Source organism: Penicillium chrysogenum (assembly GCF_028827035.1).
Source record: "Penicillium chrysogenum strain IBT 35668 chromosome Unknown utg000001l_segment0_segment0, whole genome shotgun sequence".
Taxonomy (NCBI): Eukaryota; Fungi; Ascomycota; class Eurotiomycetes; order Eurotiales; family Aspergillaceae; genus Penicillium; species Penicillium chrysogenum.
Genome location: NW_026622749.1, coordinates 6,495,663 through 6,520,533, shown reverse-complemented (window position 1 = coordinate 6,520,533; position 24,871 = coordinate 6,495,663). Strand labels below are relative to the sequence as shown.

General features: G+C 50.9%; 9 protein-coding genes across 9 annotated transcripts; 3 read left to right on the top strand and 6 right to left on the bottom strand.

Annotated features, from left to right (window-relative positions):
* Positions 1 to 600: 600 nt before the first annotated feature.
* Positions 601 to 1,662, top strand: N7489_002590 (mitochondrial 54S ribosomal protein uL22m; the record flags this gene model as incomplete). The annotated part of the gene is made up of 2 exons (XM_056708345.1): positions 601 to 634; positions 695 to 1,662. The coding sequence occupies 2 exons, from the start codon at positions 601 to 603 to the stop codon at positions 1,660 to 1,662; spliced, it is 1,002 nt and encodes a 333-aa protein (XP_056572647.1).
* A 270-nt stretch (positions 1,663 to 1,932) lies between these two features.
* On the bottom strand, positions 1,933 to 2,982 carry N7489_002589 (histidine phosphatase family protein; the record flags this gene model as incomplete). The annotated part of the gene is made up of 4 exons (XM_056708344.1): positions 1,933 to 2,280; positions 2,334 to 2,576; positions 2,627 to 2,833; positions 2,893 to 2,982. The coding sequence occupies 4 exons, from the start codon at positions 2,980 to 2,982 to the stop codon at positions 1,933 to 1,935; spliced, it is 888 nt and encodes a 295-aa protein (XP_056572646.1).
* A 570-nt stretch (positions 2,983 to 3,552) lies between these two features.
* N7489_002588 (uncharacterized protein) lies at positions 3,553 to 5,539 on the bottom strand (the record flags this gene model as incomplete). Its single annotated transcript, XM_056708343.1, has 2 exons — positions 3,553 to 4,761; positions 4,817 to 5,539. 2 exons carry the CDS (start codon positions 5,537 to 5,539, stop codon positions 3,553 to 3,555), a joined length of 1,932 nt encoding a protein of 643 aa, XP_056572645.1.
* A 1,552-nt stretch (positions 5,540 to 7,091) lies between these two features.
* On the top strand, positions 7,092 to 9,621 carry N7489_002587 (serine/threonine-protein kinase; the record flags this gene model as incomplete). The annotated part of the gene is made up of 4 exons (XM_056708342.1): positions 7,092 to 7,477; positions 7,537 to 8,369; positions 8,419 to 9,009; positions 9,059 to 9,621. 4 exons carry the CDS (start codon positions 7,092 to 7,094, stop codon positions 9,619 to 9,621), a joined length of 2,373 nt encoding a protein of 790 aa, XP_056572644.1.
* A 1,365-nt stretch (positions 9,622 to 10,986) lies between these two features.
* On the bottom strand, positions 10,987 to 12,012 carry N7489_002586 (aldo/keto reductase family protein; the record flags this gene model as incomplete). The annotated part of the gene is made up of 2 exons (XM_056708341.1): positions 10,987 to 11,667; positions 11,722 to 12,012. The coding sequence occupies 2 exons, from the start codon at positions 12,010 to 12,012 to the stop codon at positions 10,987 to 10,989; spliced, it is 972 nt and encodes a 323-aa protein (XP_056572643.1).
* Positions 12,013 to 14,073: 2,061 nt separating this feature from the next.
* Positions 14,074 to 16,332, bottom strand: N7489_002585 (putative pathogenicity factor; the record flags this gene model as incomplete). Its single annotated transcript, XM_056708340.1, has 3 exons — positions 14,074 to 15,868; positions 16,121 to 16,159; positions 16,268 to 16,332. 3 exons carry the CDS (start codon positions 16,330 to 16,332, stop codon positions 14,074 to 14,076), a joined length of 1,899 nt encoding a protein of 632 aa, XP_056572642.1.
* A 938-nt stretch (positions 16,333 to 17,270) lies between these two features.
* N7489_002584 (uncharacterized protein) lies at positions 17,271 to 20,153 on the bottom strand (the record flags this gene model as incomplete). The annotated part of the gene is made up of 2 exons (XM_056708339.1): positions 17,271 to 19,887; positions 19,936 to 20,153. 2 exons carry the CDS (start codon positions 20,151 to 20,153, stop codon positions 17,271 to 17,273), a joined length of 2,835 nt encoding a protein of 944 aa, XP_056572641.1.
* Positions 20,154 to 21,777: 1,624 nt separating this feature from the next.
* N7489_002583 (snoRNA-binding rRNA-processing protein UTP15) lies at positions 21,778 to 23,406 on the top strand (the record flags this gene model as incomplete). Its single annotated transcript, XM_056708338.1, has 1 exon — positions 21,778 to 23,406. The coding sequence occupies one exon, from the start codon at positions 21,778 to 21,780 to the stop codon at positions 23,404 to 23,406; it is 1,629 nt and encodes a 542-aa protein (XP_056572640.1).
* A 158-nt stretch (positions 23,407 to 23,564) lies between these two features.
* Positions 23,565 to 24,497, bottom strand: N7489_002582 (phytanoyl-CoA dioxygenase family protein; the record flags this gene model as incomplete). Its single annotated transcript, XM_056708337.1, has 1 exon — positions 23,565 to 24,497. The coding sequence occupies one exon, from the start codon at positions 24,495 to 24,497 to the stop codon at positions 23,565 to 23,567; it is 933 nt and encodes a 310-aa protein (XP_056572639.1).
* Between the last annotated feature and the right edge of the window lie 374 nt (positions 24,498 to 24,871).

Sequence of the window (24,871 nt, the reverse complement as noted above, 5' to 3'; positions counted from 1 at the left end):
GATCCAGATCATACGACAGTCTTGATGTACCTCAGCACGTCCATTCCTGCATCGGCCGGTCGTATCCAGATCCCCCCTCGTTGTTGTTCCTGCAAATGACGTAGATTTACACTTGCGCAGCTGTTTCTGACGGGTGGCTAAGAATCTAAAGGAATGCCTGGAAGGAACGAGAGCCCTTAAATCGAGAGGGCAAGCTGAAATCTCAGAGATCTCAGGTATTTGAAAAAGATAGAAACAACAGGCTGGTGGCCTGGGAAGGGAAGGGAGGGATGGAGGAAGACGAAAAAGAGAGAGAAGAACTGAAAGAGGGAAAGATGAGGGCTAGTGGATACTGTGGAGATGGTTGAGAAGAGGAAACAATAATGTCGGGAGAACAAGATGCGAATATGATCAACAAATACACGAGATCATCTCCATCTGTAGATAAATTTGTTCCTGCTCTATCGACTCGTGCAGTCGCAGGTCGCATCTCTTGAAGCTATTCTGATCGATCAACTTCAAGGTGCCTCAGGCTCCGGTATCCCGCACAGACCACAAGTGCAGGGAACTTTCACCTTTTTCCCGACGTGAACTTTTGACAACAACATCCCAACAGCCACAATGCTCTATCGCTCAGGGCAACTGGTCCGGACAGGTATGTTATATTCATATACCTTATGATTGGTCTCTCTACTGACTTACTGCCCACCTTTAGCTGCCCGGACCGTCTCCTTCGTCCCTCGCCGAACTTTGACCTCGACGGCCGTCCGTTACGCTCTGAACGATGGGGAAACAAAAAAGCCAACCGGTTTGTTCTCTTCCTTGAAGAGCATGTTCACGGGGGGAGGCAGCCAAAAACCCAAAGTCGCCCACCGACCCTCGGCCCCTAAGAAGGAAGAAGGTGATGTTGGATCCTCCATCTTCGGATCCGACTTCACCGCACCAACATCCGGCCCTATGCCATCCCGGAAAACGGGGGAACAAGGAAAAGACACCATCTTCGGAAAGCTGGAGGACCGCGACTTGAGTCGCGTGCAAGTGGGACTGGGTCCCGATCCCAGGGCCCAGCTGCGATGGGAGAGGAAGATGGCTGTCCGCGAGATCCGGAAACGAGGCCGCGTACCGGCAAAGGTGCAAATTAAGCGCACAGAGCGCGAATCGCTTTCCAAATCCCACTGGATTAAGACGTCGCTGAAGAAGCTGGGTCCTCTCGCCCGCCAAATCGCCGGCAAGAATATCGACGAAGCCATCCTCCAGATGCGCTTCAGCGACAAAAAGGCCGCCAAGGACGTGCGGGAACATCTCGAACACGCAAAGAACGTCGCCATTGTCCGTGCCGGCATGGGCCTTGGGGCCGCGAACGCCGAACCATCGAAACCCATTACCGTCACACTCAAGACCGGCGAGCGGCGGAAGATTGCCAACCCCACCGACATCTACATTCAGCAGGCCTGGGTTAACCGTGGTCCGTATGGATATCAGATGGATCACCGTGCCCGTGGTCAGATCAACCGCATGCGTCCCCCTACCACAGGTCTTTCGGTCCTGTTGAAGGAAGAGAAGACCCGTATCCGCGAGTGGGAAGAGCGTGAGGCCAAGGCCCAGCGGGAGCGCCGATCTCAGCTTTGGACACAACTGCCAGATCGCAAGATCTCTGCGCAGAACCAGTACTACAGCTGGTGATCGATGCTTTGGCGTTTGTATTATTTATATTTAGATCTTTCGCGTGGACAGTGGTTTTTCATTAGCCGATTGGAGGCGACAATTGCATTTGTGGGAAGTTGCTCTAATCTTTCTTCGGTAAGAGTGACTCATGTACAATACTGAATCAATTTCTTGGATATCAAACCATTGAGACCAGCCCTTCTCCTCTTAATATTTACCCATACCCGCAGCTATGTCAGTTATACACTTGCTGCGATCCTCGAAACTGCCTTCCAAATCATGCCGGCCCTACGATGACTGCGACGGTGTCACCTTTTCCACCAAAACGAGCACAGGGATCACTGCACCAGTCGCCAGGGCAAAGCGACGATGGCCCAAAACTTCCAAAATGCTAGTGATGGCGCCTGAGTGAGCCGTTAAAGAAATGTACATGCTCTCATCGTGAGCAAATATATCGTTCAGAAGCCCACGAAGCCGAGCATTGCGATGCTCGTTCGACTCGCGGACCTCAGGATCCCACAACTTGTCTTCCTCGGAGAATCCCTCCTCAAATCTGTACTTGGGATACTCTTCTGCTATTTCCGAAGCCGTCGAGCGACGGTCACAGGTATGCTGATCCATTGTCTCACGGAGAAGCTAGCCCGGTTAGACAATATACGTTCTGCAGTAGAAATAGAAATCAAACACACCTCTTTAATGATCGGCTTAAAAGGATCCGTACCAGGGATCGCAAGTCCCTGGAACGTAATCTGCGCCGTTTCAAGACACCGGTTCAGGGGGCTCACGTAGTAGGACTCGGGTGAGGGGATGCCAGCCTCGATCTGCTGCTTCCAAGCTGCATGTGCGACCTGGGCCTGGCATCTTCCCTGTTCAGTAAGACGGGCATCGACCCAGTTGCCGTCCAGGTCTCCGTCTTGGAGAGACCAGTAATCCTAGGGTCTGTTTAGCGTCTGGTTCATGGAGAAAATGCTCGGTCACTTACATCCCACTCCTTGGTGCCGTACTTGCGTTCGGCAACGTTGTGGACGCCCTCGCCATGGCGTCCGAGGAAGAGGACTTTGAGCTTTTTAGTGTCGTTGGCGTTCAGGCGTCGAATGTGGGCGTCAAAACGCCGCCACTGACTGTCGGTCTGTTCTATTCCGGGGTGTTCATCGTAGTGTTTCTCGATGAGTCCGAAGTTTGATTTTGCCTTTACATAGTATCAGACGCTGGTTTGATATTTTTAGCAATGATATTGGGGTATCTTACGTAGTCGAAGGTGTCGGGGTCAGTGGAGGGGTCATCCTGGAGGAAATATCCAGTCACTGTAGTGAAGCGTAAAAGGGGCGGAGAGGTCATAGTCTTGAATTGAAGCGAAGTACGAGTGTCGGTTCCAACTGTAGGAGAACAAGGAAAAAGGGGGCGGGATTAGGGAGATTTAGGGCTGAGGTGGTGGGGACAAAAGACGCAACCTGAAATATCAGAATTGTTCGCTATTCAGCTCGTTTTTAGAAGATTCAACTGGAAGACCCATAGAAATAGCCTCGATATAATCATTGGACATGCAAGATTCTGAACTACTTTTGATTGTGTACGAATGCAACCCCAGCTATCAATGTGCGTAATACCATACCTTCTTTTTTGTGAAGGCATCTGTATGTTAGCAACTTTGGTTGCTGCTGCTGAACTGCATATAGTTGTGCTCGCGTCTCCTACGTAGGTTATTATTCTGAAGATACAGCGTTTGGTGGATATTAAATGCAAATAAATTCGCCTTTTCGCCATTAGGGATCACTGCAGTATCAAAAATATATGCCACATCTGCATGCCCTTCGCAATTAAGTATAGTTCAAGCCAGCTCGACCAATTATAAGAGCTGATTCATCCAGTGCCGAGCGCGACTAAGTTCATCCAACAACAGCGGGTCAGTCATACGCACCAAGCTTTCCGCAGTCCACCCAGATATGAGCGCTTCTTCGCAGACCAAACTTGTCGGCCAAGCAGAGACAGACATTTGTAGACCATGCCCTCAATCCCAGAGGCCAGAGACAGCGATGATTGCCAGGCATCAGCAAATGCCACGGCAGTGCTGGAAAGCAGGCAGCTAACACCTTCAGCAACAGGCCGAACAAGGGGACCTTTCGTACTAATGAGCAGGGGCCGACACTCGAGGTTATCCAGTGATCCGTTTCCAAAGAGATCTGGCGATCCACGCCGAGCCGGCGAGACCAGTAGATCCTTCGGCACAGACTGCAAGCCAGAGAGTATTGCGAGCTGGTTGGCAAGCCCCTCTGAAACTCTCCTGTGATCCGGTCCAGGCACTTGGATTCCAGAATTGTGTACGAGCGATGCGGAATGGCGCATTCCAAGATTGCCAGCAACAGTACCTGGCACCGCAGTCCTTTCCATCGTGCGAGTGGGCCTCGTTCGGTGTACATCGAGACCTGGAGTGTGACCCACGCCGGCGGTTGCATGATTCGCCGAGGATGTTGTCTTGACATCCGTCCTTTCTGAACATACGGCACCAACCGAAGAGGTCGAAACGCGCCAGCGCAAGCTGGAGCTGCCACCTGGCAGACCGGCTGTGTGAACCGGCCGAGGTGTACTTGAACTGCAGGGGTCGTGGGGTTGTCCGCTTCCTGCGTTCTTTGAGACCCTCCTTTGGGTAAGAAGTCTTTCGTGTCCCGCGGATGAGGCGTCTGCGATGCTCTTTCCAGATAGGAGTATGTCGTGTCCGGGAGACTGACCTTTCGCAGTGTTTCTGCTCGATGGTAGAACGCTGTCTTGACTCGACATGCACTTGGAGTCTCGCTTGCCAGATAGCAAAATAATATCGTGACCCGGCGGCGCACTCTTTTGAGCTTTCGTCCTGACAATTTGCTTGGCGATTGGAACCGCAACAGGCAGTCCCGCGGATGGCTCGATTCCAGATGAGGTGCTTGGTAGTCTCCTGGTCATCGTGATGGTTGGAAGCGTTTGAGGTGAGTTGGATGATGTGTTGTGACCCGGCGAGTCCGAGTAGCGCGCCTCTGGGATCGGCACTTGGAGCATCGGTTGCCTCGGCCGTTCCTGGAGTGCGGCGTTCATTGGAACATCGGTGGCAGTGACACGAGCAGCAGCCTTCTCCAGGCAATTGCACTACTCGACGGTCAGCATGATCATTTGAAATGTTCAATGTGAATATAAAACTTACTCGCTTGTGCTGCTTCTTGTGTTTCTCACAAGCACCGTACTTCCGAGCCTTGATGTAGTTCTCCTTCTGTGCCTGGGAGCGAGGCTTCTGCTTCTTAGGCACATTGGCAGCGGCGTTCATGTTCAAGTCGAGAACCATCTCCATGCCCCCAGGAGGGGGTGCCTCGGAGACAGATGTGTTCTCTGGGCTAGGACGCGGAGAGCTGCTCCCGCGAACGTATTCTGACCAGCTTGGTGATGAGAAGCTGGTGTTGGAGTCCGAGGACATATCCAAGTCGAGAGCAGTGGCATCACAAAGGCGCTGCAGGTGCAGCGCAATGGCTGCCTCGCGGCGCTTCTCCTTGATGGTAGCGACGCGCGGGTCAGCGGCTGCCTGCGCCTCAACCAGGTTCCGGAACGTGTTGGTGCTGTCGTATGGGTTGTACTCCAAGAACGAAGTGTCGTCAAACAAAGGAGCAGCCGGGTCCTGCATGAACCCTCCATCCATTCCCACGAAGTCTTCTTGTGGGAGGTCATAGCTAGCCATGTCGAAGGAGGATTGCATGAAATCAGATGGAATCCCATCTGTCTCAAAAGGCAGAGCTAGGTCCTGAGGTGAGACGGTGGTGGCAGTCGACTGGTCGTCGTAGCCTGTCGGGAGATCGAGGAATTGATCAAAGTCAACCCATTCATTGGAGGTTGTCACATCCATTCCAGAGAAGAATTCGTCCGCAACAAAAGCCATTGGAAAAAGAAAACGTAGAGTGGGTATCACTAAGGGTATCTATTTTGTATGAGAAGAGGAAAAATGAGGAACACAAGTCAAAAGAGAGAGAGAATGGGGGGCCGTTTGGTCAGGCCAAAAGAATCCTGAGGCAGTAGGACACTAAGGTATCGAGGTGAAAATGAAAGGGCAATAGCTGTGGCTTCCGGGGAAGGTAAAGAACCCAAGACCTGAGGCAGCCTTGATCTAATGTATGCTCGTGTCGTGTTGGTCCGCCATTCCTCTTCGGGGTCCCCGACTTGACGCTAATCCACTTTGGGACCCCGACACCCCGCTTGATCGCTCTAAGCCGCAGTGTGACTCAACGCACATACCCCTGGGGTACTTCCCAAGCCATACGATTTACTATGGAGATCTGTGTACCTGCAAAGTCTCCTTTAGTGGAAGAAAATTCCACCTCGACATGTCTTGGTCTCTTTATAGTATAAATTCTTGTTAAATGATGAATGATGTACATTATTTCCAAAGGCTCCACTCTCTATGTATGTTGCATGTTGTATGTTGTAGAAAAATATATCTTTCCCAATTGCTCAAGGTTCAGAGGCTGTGTTGCATAGCCCGGCTGGATTTGTACTAAAGCATTTGGATCATATAGCCAGTTACATCTACAATCTCGACATAGGTAGTCGGCTTAGGATTCAAAGAATTGAGCAGAAGGCATTATTATATCTCTTAGCCATGTGAAAATAATGAACAATCTCGATCAATTGACTTTCAGCCACAGTCATTTAAGGGTCTTGTTGACCCACTGCGTATGACACAGCTTTTCTCGGAGCTTCGGCAAAAATCTTTTTTTTTTTTAAGAAGAACAAAAAGCTTTATTTGCTACTAACTATAGTTGACTAGTCATAAACACAGACCAACGGTTGAACTGGGATAAGATGCACTGCGTTTAGGGCTGGAAATGATATAAAACTGATATTCTGCCATTTTGACCGACAAAGTCTGGCTGATATAGGAGGTCAAGGGAACTGTCCAGAGATATGTTAGTAATGGTAAAAAAGCATATTACTATATAGAGCCTTATACGCTATATTATCTGTGATACCAAGCTCTTTTACGACTTGGTTCAGGTTCATCCATGGTGATGTGCCCCGTGGAGGCCCCAAGAACTTAGCTTAGGTAAGGTCTAGAACTGAACTCCCGCAATCCACGATGTCCCCCCAAAAGGCCTCGGGTTAATTGAAAAATCTTGGCTTTCCCAGATCTTCATCTTCCCATTTATCGATGATAACTCAACCTCCAGTTTTGGTTTCTTCACTTCTTTCAACCCCTACCAAGATTTACCCCTCCATCCCCCCACCGACAAACAGCTGTCCAGCTCCACCTTCGGTTCTGTTGTGGGGAGGGTCGAGACTGATCAACTGATTGGCGCCTGGGCAAATGTTTTGAGAGGAAAAAAATAGAAGAAAAAAGCCGACTACTCTAACCACGGTCTGTACAGTCAGCAGCCCCGTCGGACCGGTGAACCGTCTAGAAAATCAATCACGTCACGTTGTTATTCTTCCCGACCATGGCCGCTGCATTCGACGAGGAAGACCTCGCTATCCCCCTCCCCTCCGACCGTGAGCGTCCGCGTGAACGTGCGAGGCCGCCCGCCTCCAACCCTTCCGCCATGGCAATGCCCCCGCCCTCGAAGCCGACCGGCAAGACCGAGGACTCGTTGCAGTCACCGTCGACTACCCGAGACATGCAACGCCTCGACCAGTACCAGACTATAAGAGTTTTAGGCGAGGGTTCGTTTGGCAAGGTAAAACTTGCTATTCACCAGCCAAGTGGACGTCAAGTTGCTTTGAAGATCATCTCACGACGCAAATTACTCTCCCGGGACATGGTTGGGCGTGTGGAGCGGGAAATTCAGTACTTACAATTGCTACGACACCCTCACATCATTAAATTGTACGATTTCGGTCCAGAGTGCAATTGGGGTTTCAGTTGGCTGACCAATCATGTTATAGGTACACGGTGATTGCGACCAAGTCCGATATTGTGATGGTGCTGGAATACGCGGAGCGAGAGTTGTTCGATTATCTCGTGAGGAAGGGAAGGTGCGGTGACGACGAAGCCCGGAAATTCTTTCAGCAAATCATTTGTGCTGTGGAATACTGCCATCGACACAAGATTGTACACCGTGACTTGAAGCCCGAGAACCTGCTCATCGACAACCAAAAGAACGTTAAGATTGCGGATTTCGGTTTGAGTAATATTATGACGGATGGCAACTTCCTCAAGACTAGCTGCGGCAGCCCCAACTACGCTGCCCCAGAGGTCATTTCCGGAAAGCTCTACGCCGGACCCGAAGTCGATGTGTGGAGTTGCGGCGTTATTCTATATGTGTTGTTGGTGGGCCGATTGCCTTTCGACGATGACTACATTCCCGCCCTTTTCAAAAAGATTGCAGCGGGCACCTTCCACATACCTGGATATATCTCATCTGGGGCAGCTCGTTTGATCCGGGCAATGCTCCAAGTTCACCCCGTCCACCGCATTACAATTCCTGAGATCAGATTGGACCCATGGTTCACCAAAAATCTCCCCCAGTATCTGGAACCACCACGTGAGGAATTCATCGCCCCAGATGCAGACTCGAAGAAAGTTGATTCTGGAAAGCTTGATATGGTGAAGCCTCCACCGGTCCAGAACAAGATTCATCGAATTGCAGTGTCTAAGCTCGAACGAAGCATGGGATATGGCCGGGAGGATATCGAAGAGGCATTGAGACATCCGGAACCCAGCGCTATCAAGGACGCCTTCTCCATCGTCGTTGAAAATGAGATGATGCAAACCAACTGTAAGACCTGAACTCCTTAATCAACCTGCCTATCTGTTAACGATGACAGCACCCACGGAAGACAATCTGTTAGCTCAAAATGTCCAGAAAGGGGCTGCGCCTTCATCCGCCGATCGGACTCCTGCGCCTCGTCCTCAAGGGTCCCCTGCTCCCACCATGAGCCGCACCGCTAGTGCATCGCACCGCAGGGCCTCGGAAGATCCACAACAACCGGAATCTGGGGAAGAACCCCGCGTTAGCCACGTTCGGATTCTCCCTACTAGCTTGCCATATGTTCACGACCAACTCATGGAACAACGTGATCGGGATAAAAGAGCTCGCAACGAATTGCTCGAGCAGCGTCGTCAAGAAGCCGCCCAGCTTGACCCAGAGGGACACGGATCTGCCTATCGGGACATGTCTCCCGAAGAACAGGCCGCGACAGCCCGTGCATTGAAGCCCCACGCTCGCAGTGTCGTCGACTTGGACAAGTTGCGATTTGAGCCCCCAACCGGTCAACCCCTCGAAAAACAGCCAAAACGGAGTCGCAAATGGCAGTTTGGTATTCGATCCCGGAACCAGCCATATGAGGCCATGTTGTATCTGTACCGGGCAATTGCTGCTCAGGGTGGATTGTGGGACATTCAACCCGTGGAATCAGGTATGTTTCCACTTCTTACCCGTTTCAAGCTTATTCTTACAGTCTCTAGGCACCAATATCGGCCCCGATGCGACCCCGTCCCCTGATAAGCCTAAACCCTTGCAGAGCAAATACCCCGACCTCCCATCCGACTATTACATCCCGAAGGACCCATGGTTTATCCGTGCACGCCTGTTGAAAGAAGGCATTAAGGCTCCAGGGGCATCCACCAGTGTTTACAATAGCCGCAGCGACCTCGAAGAATTGCGTCGCCGCTTCAACATCTCGGGGATCTCTGCCCCAACAGAAGATAGGAGCAGAGACAACCAGTCCTCCGTACCAGACAGCGGTCTCACGAGCGGGGCCTCCTCGGTCAATGTTCCAAGCGGACTTCCAAAAATCACCTACGGTGTCTGGGTCTTCCTTGACATCCAGCTTTATCAACTCGAAGAAAACAACTACATGGTTGACTTCAAATGCGATGGCTACCAGAACGTGATCCGCACCGAGGGAGACACTGAATGGCATCCCATCAGCAAGCGCCTCAAGAACAAGGAGAAGGAGGTGACCAGCCCTTACCCCTTCCTTGATGTGGCGTCTGATCTCGTCGCCCAGCTGGCTGTGGCAAGCTAGACCAGTCTGTTTTCTTCGAGACTGGCTTTTGTTCATACACAAACTACCATGATAATTACCTTACATTAATCTTTTTATTTCATATTGCTTGGGTGGTTGCATAGGAGCTTTCTGTTTCTGCTGCATTTCGGTGTCTTTTCCAGCAAGCGAGTCGTATTTTGGGGTTTTCTCTACATTGTACGGAGTATGTGTCTGATCTTTTCTCTTATCTTTTCCCTTCTCCTTTCGCATGCAAATATTCGTTCAATTGACGTCCCGCTACTTAGCTGAGTACATAAACGTGTATCTAGGCAGACTCTTGATGAAGCCAGAAATGGGGATTTTTGAGGTTTACGAATGTTGATATAGCCTTATACTCCGAGGTCACTCACATAGATTTGTATAATACTATGCGATATTTACATACCTACATGTAGACACCCAGGTATCGTATATTCCTCAATAATGTGCTTCCTTGGAAGGTTTCCTTGGACTAGTCTCCTAGCTACCTGCACATGAATCCAATGCACCATCTGAAAAAGTTTGCCTCTCGATAATTGCCTGCCAGTCCGCGGTTGACAGTGGCATATGGGGCTAAATTGGTGTTCTGAGTGACATATGGGGGCACATTGGCGTTCTCCCCGGCAATAATGAACTCCAACACAATAACCCCAGTGGTAGTGGAAAGGCCATGACTTCAAGATGTGGAAGGTTTAAAGGTGCAAGAAATGTCCATGTGGCTGAATTACATAACTACCACCAAGTCCTCTAGGGCTAGCTCAACCGTGGATCATGTCTCTGTACAGGCTGACATCCTCGATCGCACCTCAATGGGCGATTTAAATGATGATCCATATCAGAATCCAGTTCTAGCAGTTATTAGCACAAATTCAAACTAAGATTAACGCCCTCTTGCATAGTGTTCCAACGGTAGTTAACATATACATATCATATACTCAACATATGCTAACTTCATTTCTGCAGCCCAGAAACCTCACTCCAATTTAGGACTCATTTCTCTACCGAGAACTTCTCGATAAGACCTCATGGCGTCTAAATTGAGGGGTAAGTGTTCGTTGGGTCCAAAACATCAGAAGCTGGAGGGCCACTATGCCGCACGTAGAACACATGGCCATCATTGAATGACGGACTACTTCTACCTCTGCACCGCTTCGCCGGTCAGCACGACTAAGTGCCACTCAGCGTAGGTGGCCACAGCCCATAGAGAGCGCGGATGAATGTTGTATAGTCAATAGATGATTTGAGAAGAGATACTGCTATATTATTAATTTGTGAACAAGTTCAAGATAGTAAGAACAATAATAGGAATCAAGGCAGATAGTCCCGTCCCAATTATAAACCTCCCAACAGCCACAGCTCTTCATTTCACTGGTGACCAGGAAAATCATTAAAGTTATCCAAAGGCGCATCAACCTCAACAATCTTCCAAACCTGCTCAATTTGCACCGCGATCGCAGAATCAAGAGGACCCTTCGCAAATGCAGCAAGGGTCTGATCCAGCTGCTCAATAGTGCGCGTACCAAATATAACCCCATCCCCATACTCCCCGCTGAGCGATGAGTTATGCGCCACCCACCGATACGCCAGCTCAACCTTGGGAATACCAGACTCCTTAGAGATCTTATCCCAAAGCTTCAAACCCTCGAGCATGTTCTTCTTATTATAGAGCGCATGGTAAATCCCACCAATCATCGTCTTTGGATCCCATCGGCCCTCACCACCAGAAACCAACACCTCGACATCCTTAGTCAAGAATCCACCTGCAATGGGAGAGTATGCATTGAAGGAGATGTTGTGCTTGCGTAGTGTTGGGAGTAGCTCTGTCTCCGCCCGACGAGCGACGGCGGAGTAGTTTCCTTGGTACACACTGGGCAGGACGTATCCCTTTTCACGACAAACGCGGATAACTTCGTCAACCTCTGTGGCTAGGTAGTTTGAAAGACCGAAGCGCTTGAACTTTCCAGCTTGGTAGAGGGCGTTTACACCGGCCAGAAGCTCCTCTAGGGGAAAGCGACGATCGGGTGCGTGGATGTAGTAGACATCCACCTGATTATGCTATTAGAAATAGACCTTCTATCTAATATATTGTTTGGAGCATACCTGGTCTGTTTGGAGATAGTTCAAACTCTGATTTGCGATTGAACCGATCAATTCTTGGGAATTTGCTTCGGGGGCGAACCCGCCGGGATGTTTCGTATCAATGGCAAAGCGGGAGCTGGCATTGACCTGACCCAGACGCTCCTCGGAATTCAAGTAGATTCTGGCTGTGTCGATAGTCTTGACACCATTGGCTTGCAGGATATCTAGAGCTTCATTGATGGATTCGAGGGTGGGATAGGACTCTTCGTCCATGATGGAGCCTCCACCCCAGATGAGATTAACGGGCGCCATGATTGATGGTTGGAAATAGATAGAGGGGTACAGCTGTAGATGAATGTAGTATTCTCTGCTGATGGTAATAGCGAACATTGGAGCTGTATTTATTTAACCCACCCCGTATTAATTCCGCTAACTCCGCCAGATTATAAATCGCACCACTCTCACATTATTGTTAAGCTACACGGTGTACATCCCTAGAACCTTCCATATATTGATTTCTAACTTCTATGAGGAAGCCAAAAATGTAACGTTCCATCTTTCCTCAGACTGGATCCTGCCGGCCAGGTTATGAATCGCTATCAGCCCGTAAAGATATAGGAGTACAACCCGTGTCCAAATGAGTAGATAGCAAATGTTTCATTAATGATACTCCTTGTGATAAAGTGACCTCCAAACTTCAAATCATACTTGTAGCGTACCATAACTCCAAATACAGATATAACACCAATAGCTGCCACTAGTCCATACCTAAGAATGGAGCCTCCTAAGGTAAGGCTTTTGTGCATGCCAACGAGAGATGAGCCTAAAATAAGAACTCAAATGCATACCAAAGGTACCAAGAGATAGCGCGGTATAAGTCTCAAGCCTGGCATAGTTAGTACCGCCCTGGAAACAGGTTGCTTGATCCAATATCAAATACTAGAAGGCAAAGAGCCGTAAATGTCACGAGGAGAACAATAACTCCGAGGAAGTCATATAGAAGGGGCCCTATATTATTAAACCGGGATTGCATACTAAGAACTCCAGTAGCAACTGGCAGGGGACCGAAAATAGTAGCAAGAACTGTCAGCCGCTCGACATTTTGTCTGTTTTATGTTTCGCGCTAGATCGAGCAAGTTCAAGGTACTGTCCATATCATCCTTGAGCCATGCGAGGTTATACAACCCGGTGTATCTGTATATCCGATCCTCTAAGGTCCACTACGTAGATCCCTTCGAGTCCTACGATCCTCTCTAGGAGAAGGTTGTGATATTACCTCCCTTCTTTATATACACCGCCCTAGTATACTCTTATACCTCCGCCTTAGTAGCTTACTTCTAGCTTTATTACCGGTATCTTAGTAGTAACTACGGGCGTTATTGTGTTATATACGCGACTTTAAGGTTATGAAGTCTTCTTCTACCTCGTATCCCCCTTCTTTTCGGAGTATACGTGCTATGATTTACTTAGTGAGCAAAAAGTGGCAAGGTCTGAGCACTAATACGGAAAGAGAGCGCCAGGATGTGGCAGAGGAAATCAAGTACATAGGTAGGTAGGTAGGAAGCTCGTGGGAAATAGTGATGGTCCTCATATTCTAATTAGGACAGTTACCAAGTCTCACAATGTAATTGAATTGAACTTGTATTGATACAAACGCTATGAAAGTCCATCCATATGTATCTGTTGAAGGTGGACTTTTCCACTCTTCAATCCTTGCCGAAGGCATATGGGCTTTTTTTTTGTTCTTTTCGTTTTTGCCTTCCTACTCTTCACTCATTCAAATCACTATCCATGTCTTAACAAAGTCATAGCAAGCAATGTAAACCTGGGCATGTCACTACCATGAATATCTTCTTTCGCAGGCCACAGGCCGCAGGCACAGGTTGCAGCTTGACAGAATTGCTTGACACGGGAGATCGATCTCACACTTTTCTTTCCCTTTGCTGGTTGAGGACTTTTGGCATAAGGTGGTGGTCACAGCAACATATCTTCCCCATGTTTCACATTTTTGTCGGGCTTCAACTGCCCTTCCATGAAGTCTTCCCATAGCAGCCACGTGAAGTCGAGGAAGATAGTATGCCCTCAAGACTGATGATAAGGGGGTTTTTTTTGGAATGTCTGAGGGTTCAATTCTTTCTGTTCGTTAAGTGATACAACGACCAAAAGGGCATGCCTAAGCCACGTGAATGAGTCCATTCGATATTGTGATCAAGTTGGGTTGTCGTTGGAGCATCCGGGCAAGTGCGTAATCTGTCAATAGGCTGCTTTTTCTTTTCTTTTTTATTAAAAAAATACCGTTTTTTCAATCCTTGTTCTTATGTGACCGGTGGTTGGTAAGACTGATGAGGAGCAGATTGGCAAGTTGATGGCAAGCTACCTGTCACCATCCTTTCCAGGCTCACCATCCTTGCCGGGCTTCTTGGTAGGTACACGGTCCAGGGCCTTGATGTAGACCCGTTCGCTGCGTCGCCGCTGGCTCTCAGACTGGCCGCGGTTGGTCCCAGCCCTGCCAATGTGAGGCTGCATTTGTGAGAGATTGGCCCCAGTCATCTCAATCGTAGAAAGGGACTCGGAGCGGCCATCAAGACGGGGTGTCGTATTGTTAGCAAAGTCGCCGTTCGTCGGCTGACTCGATTCAGCCCGAGCATTGATGTCACAGGTATCCTGGATTTCCCCAAGGATATGTCCCCCTCCTGAGATCCTCCGCTCTGCTTCGTATTCCTTGACATCCGTTGGGCCGTTGGTGGCAGATCGCTGTCGTAGAGCAGCCTCCTTGACCCAAGGCTTGAAATGAGGGAGGATTTCAACATCGGGGAAACGAACCGTGCTAGCACGCACGCGTAGGGGGTCGCGGTGGGCGGGTTTAGTGATGCGTCCCCTTCGGCCGTTCGAAAGACCACCTCGACGAGGACTTCCTGGTCCACTCGGGGACTTGGGAAGATGGTTGAGCTGTTGTTGGGCTCTTTCTTGGTTTCGGAGCCTCACCATGTGGTTACGCACCAGTTCGATGATGCGCCGGATTTCGTGGAAGGTCTTACCGTGACCGACGTGTTGGCGAAGCCAGTCAGGAACGGGGGCGATAATGGCAGTTGGATGCTTACGGCCTGGAGGGCGAGTAACGGTGGACTTGTTGTCCTGGTCTTCGTTCTGGCCGGCAGAGGGAGTAATGTTATTCTGGTTGGAGGTCTTTGAGTTTGGTGTGCTTTCGGTTTCACGTCCGACTCGCATTTGCTCTCGGCGGCGGAGGATAAGTTCGAAACTCTCCACTCCATCCCAGTTCTCCATTCGGTTCAGGGATTCTAGAAGGAGGTCACATTGCGTGAACGGCCATTGGTCTGCACGATATCGGGCACGCTGGTAGTGCTTTCGGCAATAATGGACCCAGACGCCGAGTGGGAACAGCTTGGTGACAGCTTTGTTCCTGCCAAACACATGTGAGACAACCTTCCGGTAGTGCATTCCATCAGGTGAGGGATGCATTCGGCATGGAGCGGCAAATTCACATAAGTGATCCTCATCGCTCTTGCTGGTATCCTCTTTCTTGTTGGCCGGTTGTGTGTCGGGTCCCGGGTCACATCCCTGCACTTGTTGTTGGTCGAGAGGGTATCCATACATGTTGCCGTCATTGGGAGGGTAAGTATGTCCAGGAGAGTCCCCTAGGTTGCCTGAAGCATAACCACGACTCTGGGCGTGGTTCGGAGGTAGCGTCGGGGAGGAGCTCGGCAGATCATGAGGCATTTGGTCGTTCATTCCAGGTGGGATATACATCTCCCGAGGATATTGATTGAATTCCGTAAATGGGATTCTTGGCACTTCCCGGGATCCATGAACACCTGCGGGTTGCATCGAGCGCCTAGGACTTCTGCTCCGGGCCCGATACTGCCCCCGTGTATGATCAACTCGCTCTAGTCGATCCCGGTAAGGGTTGGCACGGTCCGCAGCACTCCTCAGCTGCTCTCCTCGACTAGGGTCATACACGGGGTATGACCCATGTCCGCTAATGACCCGGGCCCGGCCTTGATATGATGGGATGTATTGATGGAGGTGACTAGCCGGAGGGCTAGAATCCATTGCGTCCAGCGGTATCAATGGTGAGGTCTGTGGAGGAGAGAGAAGTAGGGACAGCGGAGGGTTTTCCTGGTAGATTGTCTGGGGAGAGCCGCTGGGGCTATTATTTCGATTAGCTGAATTTTTCACACCCATGATGTTGTTGACAGTCAAGAGGGGCTTGGATCATAGAGCACAGTTGGTAGATAGTGGACAATAAGAGACAAGTAAGAGACAAGAGACAGGTGAGAGACAGGTGAGAGAAAGGGAAAGGAATAGCAAAAGACTGTCAAAAGCTAAAGGTGCGACGGCAGACAGAGTAGGCTTGGATGCTAGGAAAGTGATGATGCCAGGGGATATGTCGTGTACTCACGTCGTAAAATGTTGGTTGGCACGGACAGTATTGCCAGGCCTAAACCCTATGAGTTAGCAAATGTGATCCCACAAACGCAAAAGATGATGACTCTCAACTGATGAAAATACGGAATAGGTCCCGGTGATGATGAATGAATATACGTACCTTTTCGAGTCCTCCTCGGGGAGGTGGGCCTGATGGCCTGGGATGTCACGGCCGTGACCTTCCATGCTGTATGGAAGCTGAGGTGTGAGACAAGATGAGGAAAATGGAAGATGGGAAAGTATGCTCTTGATGACGAACGTACCTAGCTAATGATGAGATTTGATGGCAAAGCTCGTTGCCGATGCTGCACGAGCTGTCTGATAGTGTGAGCTTGACGTGTTGGGCAAAAGAAAGGGAAACAGTATGAGGATAGGATAGAGGGGGAAGAGCAGGATCAGAATAGGATGAGCTTTTATAATCTTGCAGGAAATTGCCTACAATGTTTGTCCTTGATCGAGTTCAGATCACTTTTTCCCTTAGTTAGATATCACTATCCCAATATCTACATCATGAGCTGCGCATCGTGTGTGCTCTCTAGTAACCAGGTAACATATTGTAGCAGCCGAGTCTGTATGATCCATGTACTAAGTACGACGGTGGTCCTTATATCCGCAGAGACAAGATGCGGGACATGTGTTTTAAATCCGTTAGGGATCACCAGATTCTAGAAGAGTGTTAAAGTAATGAGGTTGTTAGCTCGCACAATATCTCCATATACGACCGCATGCTGCGAAGGACAACCGGACTACCACAGACAACCAGAGTTAGCAGAGTGGAATAAAATGCACTAGAGGAACCGGGGTATCAGGGAGATTTATATAGACAACACTGGGGACTACTGTCGGACCACCGAGCAGCTACATCAACGAACTTGTCAAACACAGTCTCAAGTCTACAGAAACACACATCTAGCGAGAGTCAAGGTTTAAGGTATCATTGGTTATTCCTGAAATGTGTGCATCATCAGAACTGTACCCCCCCGTAAATCAAATCCATAACGCCATCTTTGCCGGATATCAAGATCAATGCAGTCTGAAAAAAAGTTGCAGGGAAATATACCACCGAGGGCCCAAAATAGACATAGCGTACATAAGTCATCCATAAGTGTAGAAAGAATATCGTTTTACCTAGCGAAGCCCATCGACGCTGGTTGTCTTGGTACATATTTCCGAACGGCCCCCCGGGCAGGGCTGCACGCCGAGGAGCCAATGTCAATCGTACTCAGCTCTCGACTCAGGGCATCCATGCGAACGTTGCCGTTTGGATTGCCAGACATGACGGGGTAGCTTGGGCTCCCTCCGGTGATTGGCACCTTGCTTGGAATTGGAGGGCCTGAGCTGTAGTCATACAGCGGCGATCGAGACCCCGGAGATGGCGAGACAGAACTTCGGGAAGAGCGCGGCCGCTCAACCGAAGTGGGTGTGTTGTACGCCCGACTTCGCGTGTAGCTGTCGGAGCGCTCACGCGCATAGTCTGGCCGAGGCGGGGTTCGGACCAGTGCCCCTGGACTTGCGTGCACATGGGTGGGCGTGTACTGGACTGGACGATCCGACGGATAGGTAGTGGTCTCCGTTCTGAATCCGACACGTGGCGGGCCTGTGCTGCGTGATGAGGGAGAGTCGTTGCCTCGAGAAGTTGGCCGAGGCGAGTGTTTGAAGCGGATAATAACCTCAGGCTTGCGGTTCTTCCTTTCTGGTTCGGGTGCCCACGTATCGGTGGGAAGATGGTCAGAGGGGTCAATTTCACGACCATCATCCCCGATGATTGGGTGATCCACGTCTCGATGGGGTTCAGTCTTTCCACGTATCACGGCATCTCTAGCTTGCGAAGGCGTGTCGTAAGCCGGCGAAGGACCTCGGCTGGGAGGGTGAGAGGCATTCGGGTTCAGAGAGATATAGGAGTCGGGCGAGAAAGGGATTGAAGAGCCACCCCCAACGTCTGAGGAGGAGGGTCGCGGACTGACTGACTTCCGGGTCACAGCCCGCACATCAGGGCTGACAGAGCCACCTCTGCTAGAAGTGGGCCTTTGTTCAATAGGTCGTGGGGATGTTCGTAGAGGGTAGACAGGGGCATCGTAGTGGACGGGTGCTGGCACAGGAACTGGTGCGGGCGGCTGGGAAATCATCATCTCATCGTCCCAGTGTGTGCTGCGTCTGGGGGCTGATCGCTCAAGTGCTGCTGTCTCAGATGACTCTTGCGGTTCATAACCTGCGACTAGGCTTGCGGGCATGGAGGGGGAGGTTCCCATTGAAGAAGGCTCCTGGTAGCGATCGCGGTGGGACGAGGTAGACATGCTCGATGGCAGATGGGGAACCGAGGATCGAGAATTAGGTTGGGGTACGTAGGCTGCATAAGGTTGGGGCGAGGTTTTCGGGCTAGGTAGCTGAGAGTGCGACCTTCGTGACCGGTGTGCTGGCGGAGGAGGGGGAGGTCCGTCATCATCTTCATCTTCTACTCGTGGTTGCATTCCGGCGTACTCTGGGTGGTAGTCATGACCATGAGCTGTGATTTGCAGAGGTCGAACTCTGTGCGAATGGTACCGCGGATCACCCACTGGCCCTATGGAGGAAGGCATAAAGTCTGAAGCTGGCAGCCCATGTGCATGCATCGCCCCATATGGCATAGGGTCCGGATTATACCGGGGTTGCTCTATTTGAGCGTAGTGATCGTGATGTGTGGAATGGTATGGCACTTCCTCACGGGGATCTGCCTCGTACTGGCTTTGCCTGGCGAGGCGATAGTCTCTAGAAGGTGGTTGATCATACTCGGGGTGATTCCGCAGTTGCACTTGTTCTTGCTGCAGTTGCTCTTGCCGGAGCTGTTCTTGCTGGAGTCGCTGTTGCAGTTGCTCCCTCTGCAGTTGCTCCCTCTGCAGTTGTTCTCGCTGCAGTTGTTCTCGCTGCAGCTGTTGTTGCTGTAGCTGTTCTTGCTGTAGCTGTTCTTGCTGGAGTCGTTGTTGCAACTGTTCTTGCTGCAATTGCTGATGCTGTAGTTGTTGCTGCTGGTGCTGCTGGTGCTGCTGTAGTAGACGTGAGTCGTATGTGCTATCAGTAACTTCATTGGAGGTATAAGGCAGTTCGTGAGTAATTTGTCGGCGGAGAGGGGCAACAGCTGAGGTGTCCCATTCTTGAGTGTTATCGGCACCATCGTACCCACCCCGAGATGGGGGCGGGACAGGAGAAGGTGCGCGGTAAGATGATGCATCGTAAGCAGGCTCCGAATTTCTCGGGACATGGGAGACAGTGTCTGGAGCAGTCGCTATGGTGTTTGAGTGTTCAGGAATGATGGGCCTCGACGGGGCCGGGTGGTGAAGTGAAGGCGCAGAGTGAGTTTGTTCCAGAGGAGCCGGCCTTGCCGGGGCTCCTGGGGGACCACTGGGCAAGGGTCGTCGCTTGACATCTTTCAATTGCCGCGGACCAGACAAGCCCGTATTACTGCTTGGAGTACTGGGGATTTTGCCTTGGACTCGGTCAGCGGCTTCTTGTCGGCGTCCTATTAGGACCTCGTCCTGTTCTCTAGTGTCGTAGTAGGTCATTTCGATTCGGATTTCCCCTGCATATTTCCCACGGTATTGAAGTGGGTGCCAGTGATCATTCTGGCTTCCACCCGGAATGATCAAGTTTTGTAAATCGACCCAGGTCTCGCCGATCAGGTCTGTCTTCTTATCGTCATTGAATACAGAGACCTTTAGTTTGAAGTAATCGGGAGATTCATGTACGGTGAATCGGAGTTCCGAGTCCCTAGAGAAGTAAGCTTCGATTCCCACATCTATCAGGCCAAAAGCTTACCATCTAGGAGTTTGTCCTCCTCGCAAATCTGTTTGTGTTTTCTTTGCTTCCTTGCCTAATCGTGCTGCAGCATAGGGATTCTGCTTGCCCATAGTCTTCCGGTTGGGTAGATTCTTGGCTCGGTCAATGATAGCGACCAAGGTACCGATAACGGGGCCATCGACGGAGATGTCAGCGAAGATGCCCGCCGCATGGTTGACCTTGGAGATCTTCGACATTGCTAACCCAGTTGTTAATGGGTATATTGGATGTAGACAGGAAAGACCATCAAGCCAATGCAGTGGGAGAGGGGAAGAAGAAAAGAGAAAAGGCAGTGGAATGTCCGATGCAGGTATTGGAGGTGGCTGGGGTTGTATCAGATCTGGGGAGTTGATTGGTTGTTACCCCTGGCGGTGTCTGGACCATACCATGGATACACAGACCTTGCATCATCCGAGTAAACAACCTCCAACTGAAGCACTGGCTTGATCTCTACGGAGTTCACTGTCTCATTTCTATTTTCAATCTATATTAACATCCTCATATATATTGCAATCCATTGCATGATGCCATTCAAACCCTCTGCCCAACCTGAGTAAGGTTCCACATCCAGTGGGTCTTCAGCTCGATCGGAATCCCCAGCCACCGCAGATTTGCATGTGCAGACATTGCGCATTCTAGTGGGACAGCGCGTGCATTGCCGACCATTAGGCGGTCCAGACAAGATCGTCATCCCTGTTTCCTCCGAATTCCTGTTTCTAATCAGGTTTCAGCTGCATTGGAGCTTCAATAAGCTGTCAAGCCGTCGCGGCTCCCCCACCTTTAGGGTTTGGGAGCTGCATCACGATGGATCTCCGTTTCGCCCCCACCGGATTGCCATAGCGACCACTCACAGTCCTGATCATCATGGTTATAATGTGACTTGGATTTTAGGTATGCCTTGTGTGGTACTGCATGAATGTCATACATTGGCAATATTAGTGAGACTATCTCGTTCACCTGCTCTCCACGCATCATCCCCTACTGACTCCCCCGCCCAGATACTTTGGTGATTACCTACATGTAGGTAATGATGCTGCCTGCCTCACTGCCTCAAGTGGGTTCGTGGGGCAATCAATCCCTGCCAGGGTTACTATTATTACCATGACACGATGGTTAAAATATGGAAGCCTGCGGCGTACAACGAATAATCAGATTTCGGTTTATCTATAGGCGGATCAATTGATGGAAGGCGTTAGTTAGGCTTACTCGAAGATCTCTCGAGGTTGATTGACCATGATGGTGAACATACAAGACCAAGGATCGATACTCCGGACAGAATAGATTACCCGAAATGGAAGATGCAAATGTCACCTGTCAATTCGGAATATTATGCAGATGGTCTGCCGAGGAAAGCTGAGTGGCCTGGAGCATGGTGTTTGTATCCTCATGAAGAGAACCTGTAGTGGGTGGAGATCGGGAAATCCAAAAGCATCGAGGTAGAGGTTTCTTGTAAATTTATCTTTACTCTGGAATCTTCTCACGAGGGGTCCAGTCTAGGCTCTGGCGGCTGTCAGCCTGTCACATACCATTGGTGCACAGGTAAAGTCAAGAATGACGCTGGTGGATATGCCAAGAGCCTAATTTCTGGGATGTGGCCTCAGGCCAAATATTATAGCCTGATTCCTCAGGCATTCACACCTACCGCCACCATTCCCGATTGGGCGAGACGAACTTTTTTGATCGGCAGAAAAAAGATGGTCTTCATGAACTTCATGATAGCACTCTAGTCGGCTTAACTTTCCTCCCTCCCATTGCTCATCCTGGGTTGACTACCTAAATAACACCCCCTGAACAACTTGCTGTCTATTCACCACTGCAACCATGGCGGCGCCCGTCCTGCCTCTGCAGCAGGTCAAGCTCGCCTCATTACCCTCGACGCAGTTAACGCCCGAGCAACAATACTGGCGGACATTCAAAAATCCCCTCTTGATTCCGTCACCGGCCAACGGACCGGTTAATCTCATCACTCAACCTTCCATTCCTTCCTCTGCCGCGGCATTCCCCTCTCTTACACAACCGCCCGATGTCTTCACCGTGACAACAGGCGCACGAGTCCAGATCTATTCGATTCGCACACGGAAACTCCTGCGGACACTGACACGGTTCGAAGATACCGTGCGCGGTACTGATGTTCGAGCGGACGGACGTGTCTTGGTGACAGGTGACGACACCGGTGCTGTGCAAGTTTTCGATTCCAAGTCGCGCGCTATCCTCAAGACATGGAAGGACCACAAGCAGCCCGTATGGGTGACCAAGTTCTCTCCCAGTGACCCCACATCAGTTCTCACAGCTAGTGATGACCGTACAGTGCGGCTATGGGACTTGCCGTCGCAAACTAGTGCGCGCACCTTCGTCGGCCACAGCGATTATGTGCGCAGTGGTGCATTCATGCCTGGCTCGATGGCTTCTTCTGGTCTGGTGGTTTCGGGCTCATACGATCGTACTGTTCGACTGTGGGATCCCCGAGTTGGAAACCGTGCCGCTATGACGTTCAAGATGGGTGCGGCGATCGAGACCGTTCTGCCCATGCCCGCTGGAACTACAGTCCTCGCCGCGGCCGACAACAAGATCGCGGTGCTAGATATTGTGGCTGGTAAGCCGCTGCACATGATCCAGAGCCACCAAAAGACTGTCACTGCCCTTGCGCTGGCCTCCAATGGTGAGCGATTGCTCAGTGGTGCGCTCGATGGACACATGAAAGTCTTTGAGACCACAGGGTGGAACCCTGTCTCTGGATCCAAATACCCGTCGCCCATTCTCTCTCTGCGCGCGATTACTTCCGGAACCGAATATGAGGATAAGCACATTGCTGTTGGTATGCAGTCAGGTCTTCTGTCTATCAAGACCCGCCTGTCTGGTCAACAGAAAATCAAGGAGCGGGAGCGCCGCAAGGAAATGGCAGCTCTGCTGGAGGGCAAACTGGAGGAACACGACCGTGAAGTCGCTAAGAAGAAGAAGGCCCGTGGCTCTGGATGGGAAAAGCGTCTGCGTGGACGCGATTTCATCGGAGAAGGTGTGGAGATTGTCATTGAGGGCCAGGACCGCAAGAAGCGGAAGAGAGAGCAGCCTTGGGAGAATGACCTCCGTAAGGCACGCTACTCTGTTGCGCTAGACCAAGTTCTCAGCTCGGCCGACAAGACTGCACAACTTACACTGCTTACGGCCCTGCGGCACCGCTCCGCCCTCCGCGCCTCTCTAAAGGACCGCGATGAGGTCACCCTCCAGCCCGTCCTGCAGTGGGTTCACAAGAACATCCGCGAACCCCGCCTGGTCGAACTCAGCGTCGAGGTCGCCATGAACCTTCTCGATATCTACTCTGGAAACCTGGGCCAGTCCGCCCAGGTGGACAAGATGGTTGAGCGTCTGCACCGCCGCGTGCGCGATGAAGTGGAGATGGCCCAACAAGCGTGGCAAACAAAGGGAATGCTGGACATGTTGAAGGCAACCTGATCTGACGGCCTTGAATCGCAACTTGGAGTTCGGGGTGTCTGGGATTCGCACACTCGGTGTATATGGCGGGCCATCTTTTGTACAGGATTTGCATAAAGAATAAAAGTCGAACTATTTACCATTATTGACCGTAACATCATTCATTCGTATTCTGTGTATCAAGTATTCAACTTTGAGAACCCGCCAGCAGGGGGCTGCAACCAATTCCGCGCATCATACTCCCACCCCTCTGCGCCCTCGATAACATGGAAGGTATAGGCATACCGACTATTCAGGCTGGTATTCTTCTCGCTCTTATGCAAAACATTTCCATGAATGAGCACAAGCGATCCAGCCTTAATATCAAGAATCTCCAGATCCTCATCTGAAGCCTCCGAACTCTTCTCCTCCTCCATGCCTTTGGGGAGCGAGGGGCCCCGATTCTCAATGAACTCCGTTCCCGTCCCGTTCTCCCTCCTCACAAATCTCCTAGCAATGTGTCCACCCTTCCTTCCTGTATGCGACCCCTTGTACATACCCAGCGTCCCATTCGCCGGTCCCGCATCCTGCAGCGCATACCACCAGCCTACGGCAGAAGGCGGATCCGTATACAAAAACTCCGAATCGCGATGAGACGGCACAGCCCCACCAATCGAGGGCTGCTTGCAGATAACCATACTCTGCAGCACGCGAGGATCGACGAAACCCAAAGACCGCGCCACAGCAGCGTTCCGCTCGTTGAGAGATACGGCCTTGAAGGGAGGCGACAAGGTATGCAGCGAATGACCGATCTTGTTGACGGCGCGGTTTTTGGGCTTCAGTAGCGCGGCGCGGCCGGTTAATGGATCCGGCTCGGTGCCGAATGCGTCTGGCTCGAAAAAGAAGCGGATCTTATCACCCGAGTCCAGGAAGTAGTCGTCGCCTACATGCTCGGCGGTTTCGTCGCCCGTTGTGAACTGGGTGAGGGGGTGGGATTCTAGTGGGAACTCCTCGAGGAGTTTGTTTGTCTCGGCGAGGAGAGCGGTGACCTCGGTTGGGGTGAGGTAGTCGGGGAGGACGAGGTACCCGTTCTCCTTGAAGGAGGCAACTTGAGCTTCGGTAAGTCCAGCCATAGGGTGCTTTATGTTCCAGAGTTGGAGATGAGTTGGTTTCGATGTTCAAAAGCGGGGGAGTGATAAGCCATTTTGATACGCCCAGTACCTTATCTGGGGCTTTATCCGTGCACGCGGCCTTTATGGACAACGCTCACACGCTCAATCTATGCTCTGTTTCCCCGGCTCAATTCTCGTGGGGTATCTCCAGACCCCTCGGCGACACCGATGGGTCTTTGCCTCTGCCATAGAGGTTAGTTGCCGCATGAGGCAATGATGCAAGAGGCAAGCTTCACTTGCCACAGGACAAGACAAGACGAACTATATAAACTTATCGAAATCGAACATGTTGAACTTCGAAAGCTACCAATACAAGTTCCACAGTGCCGATGCCA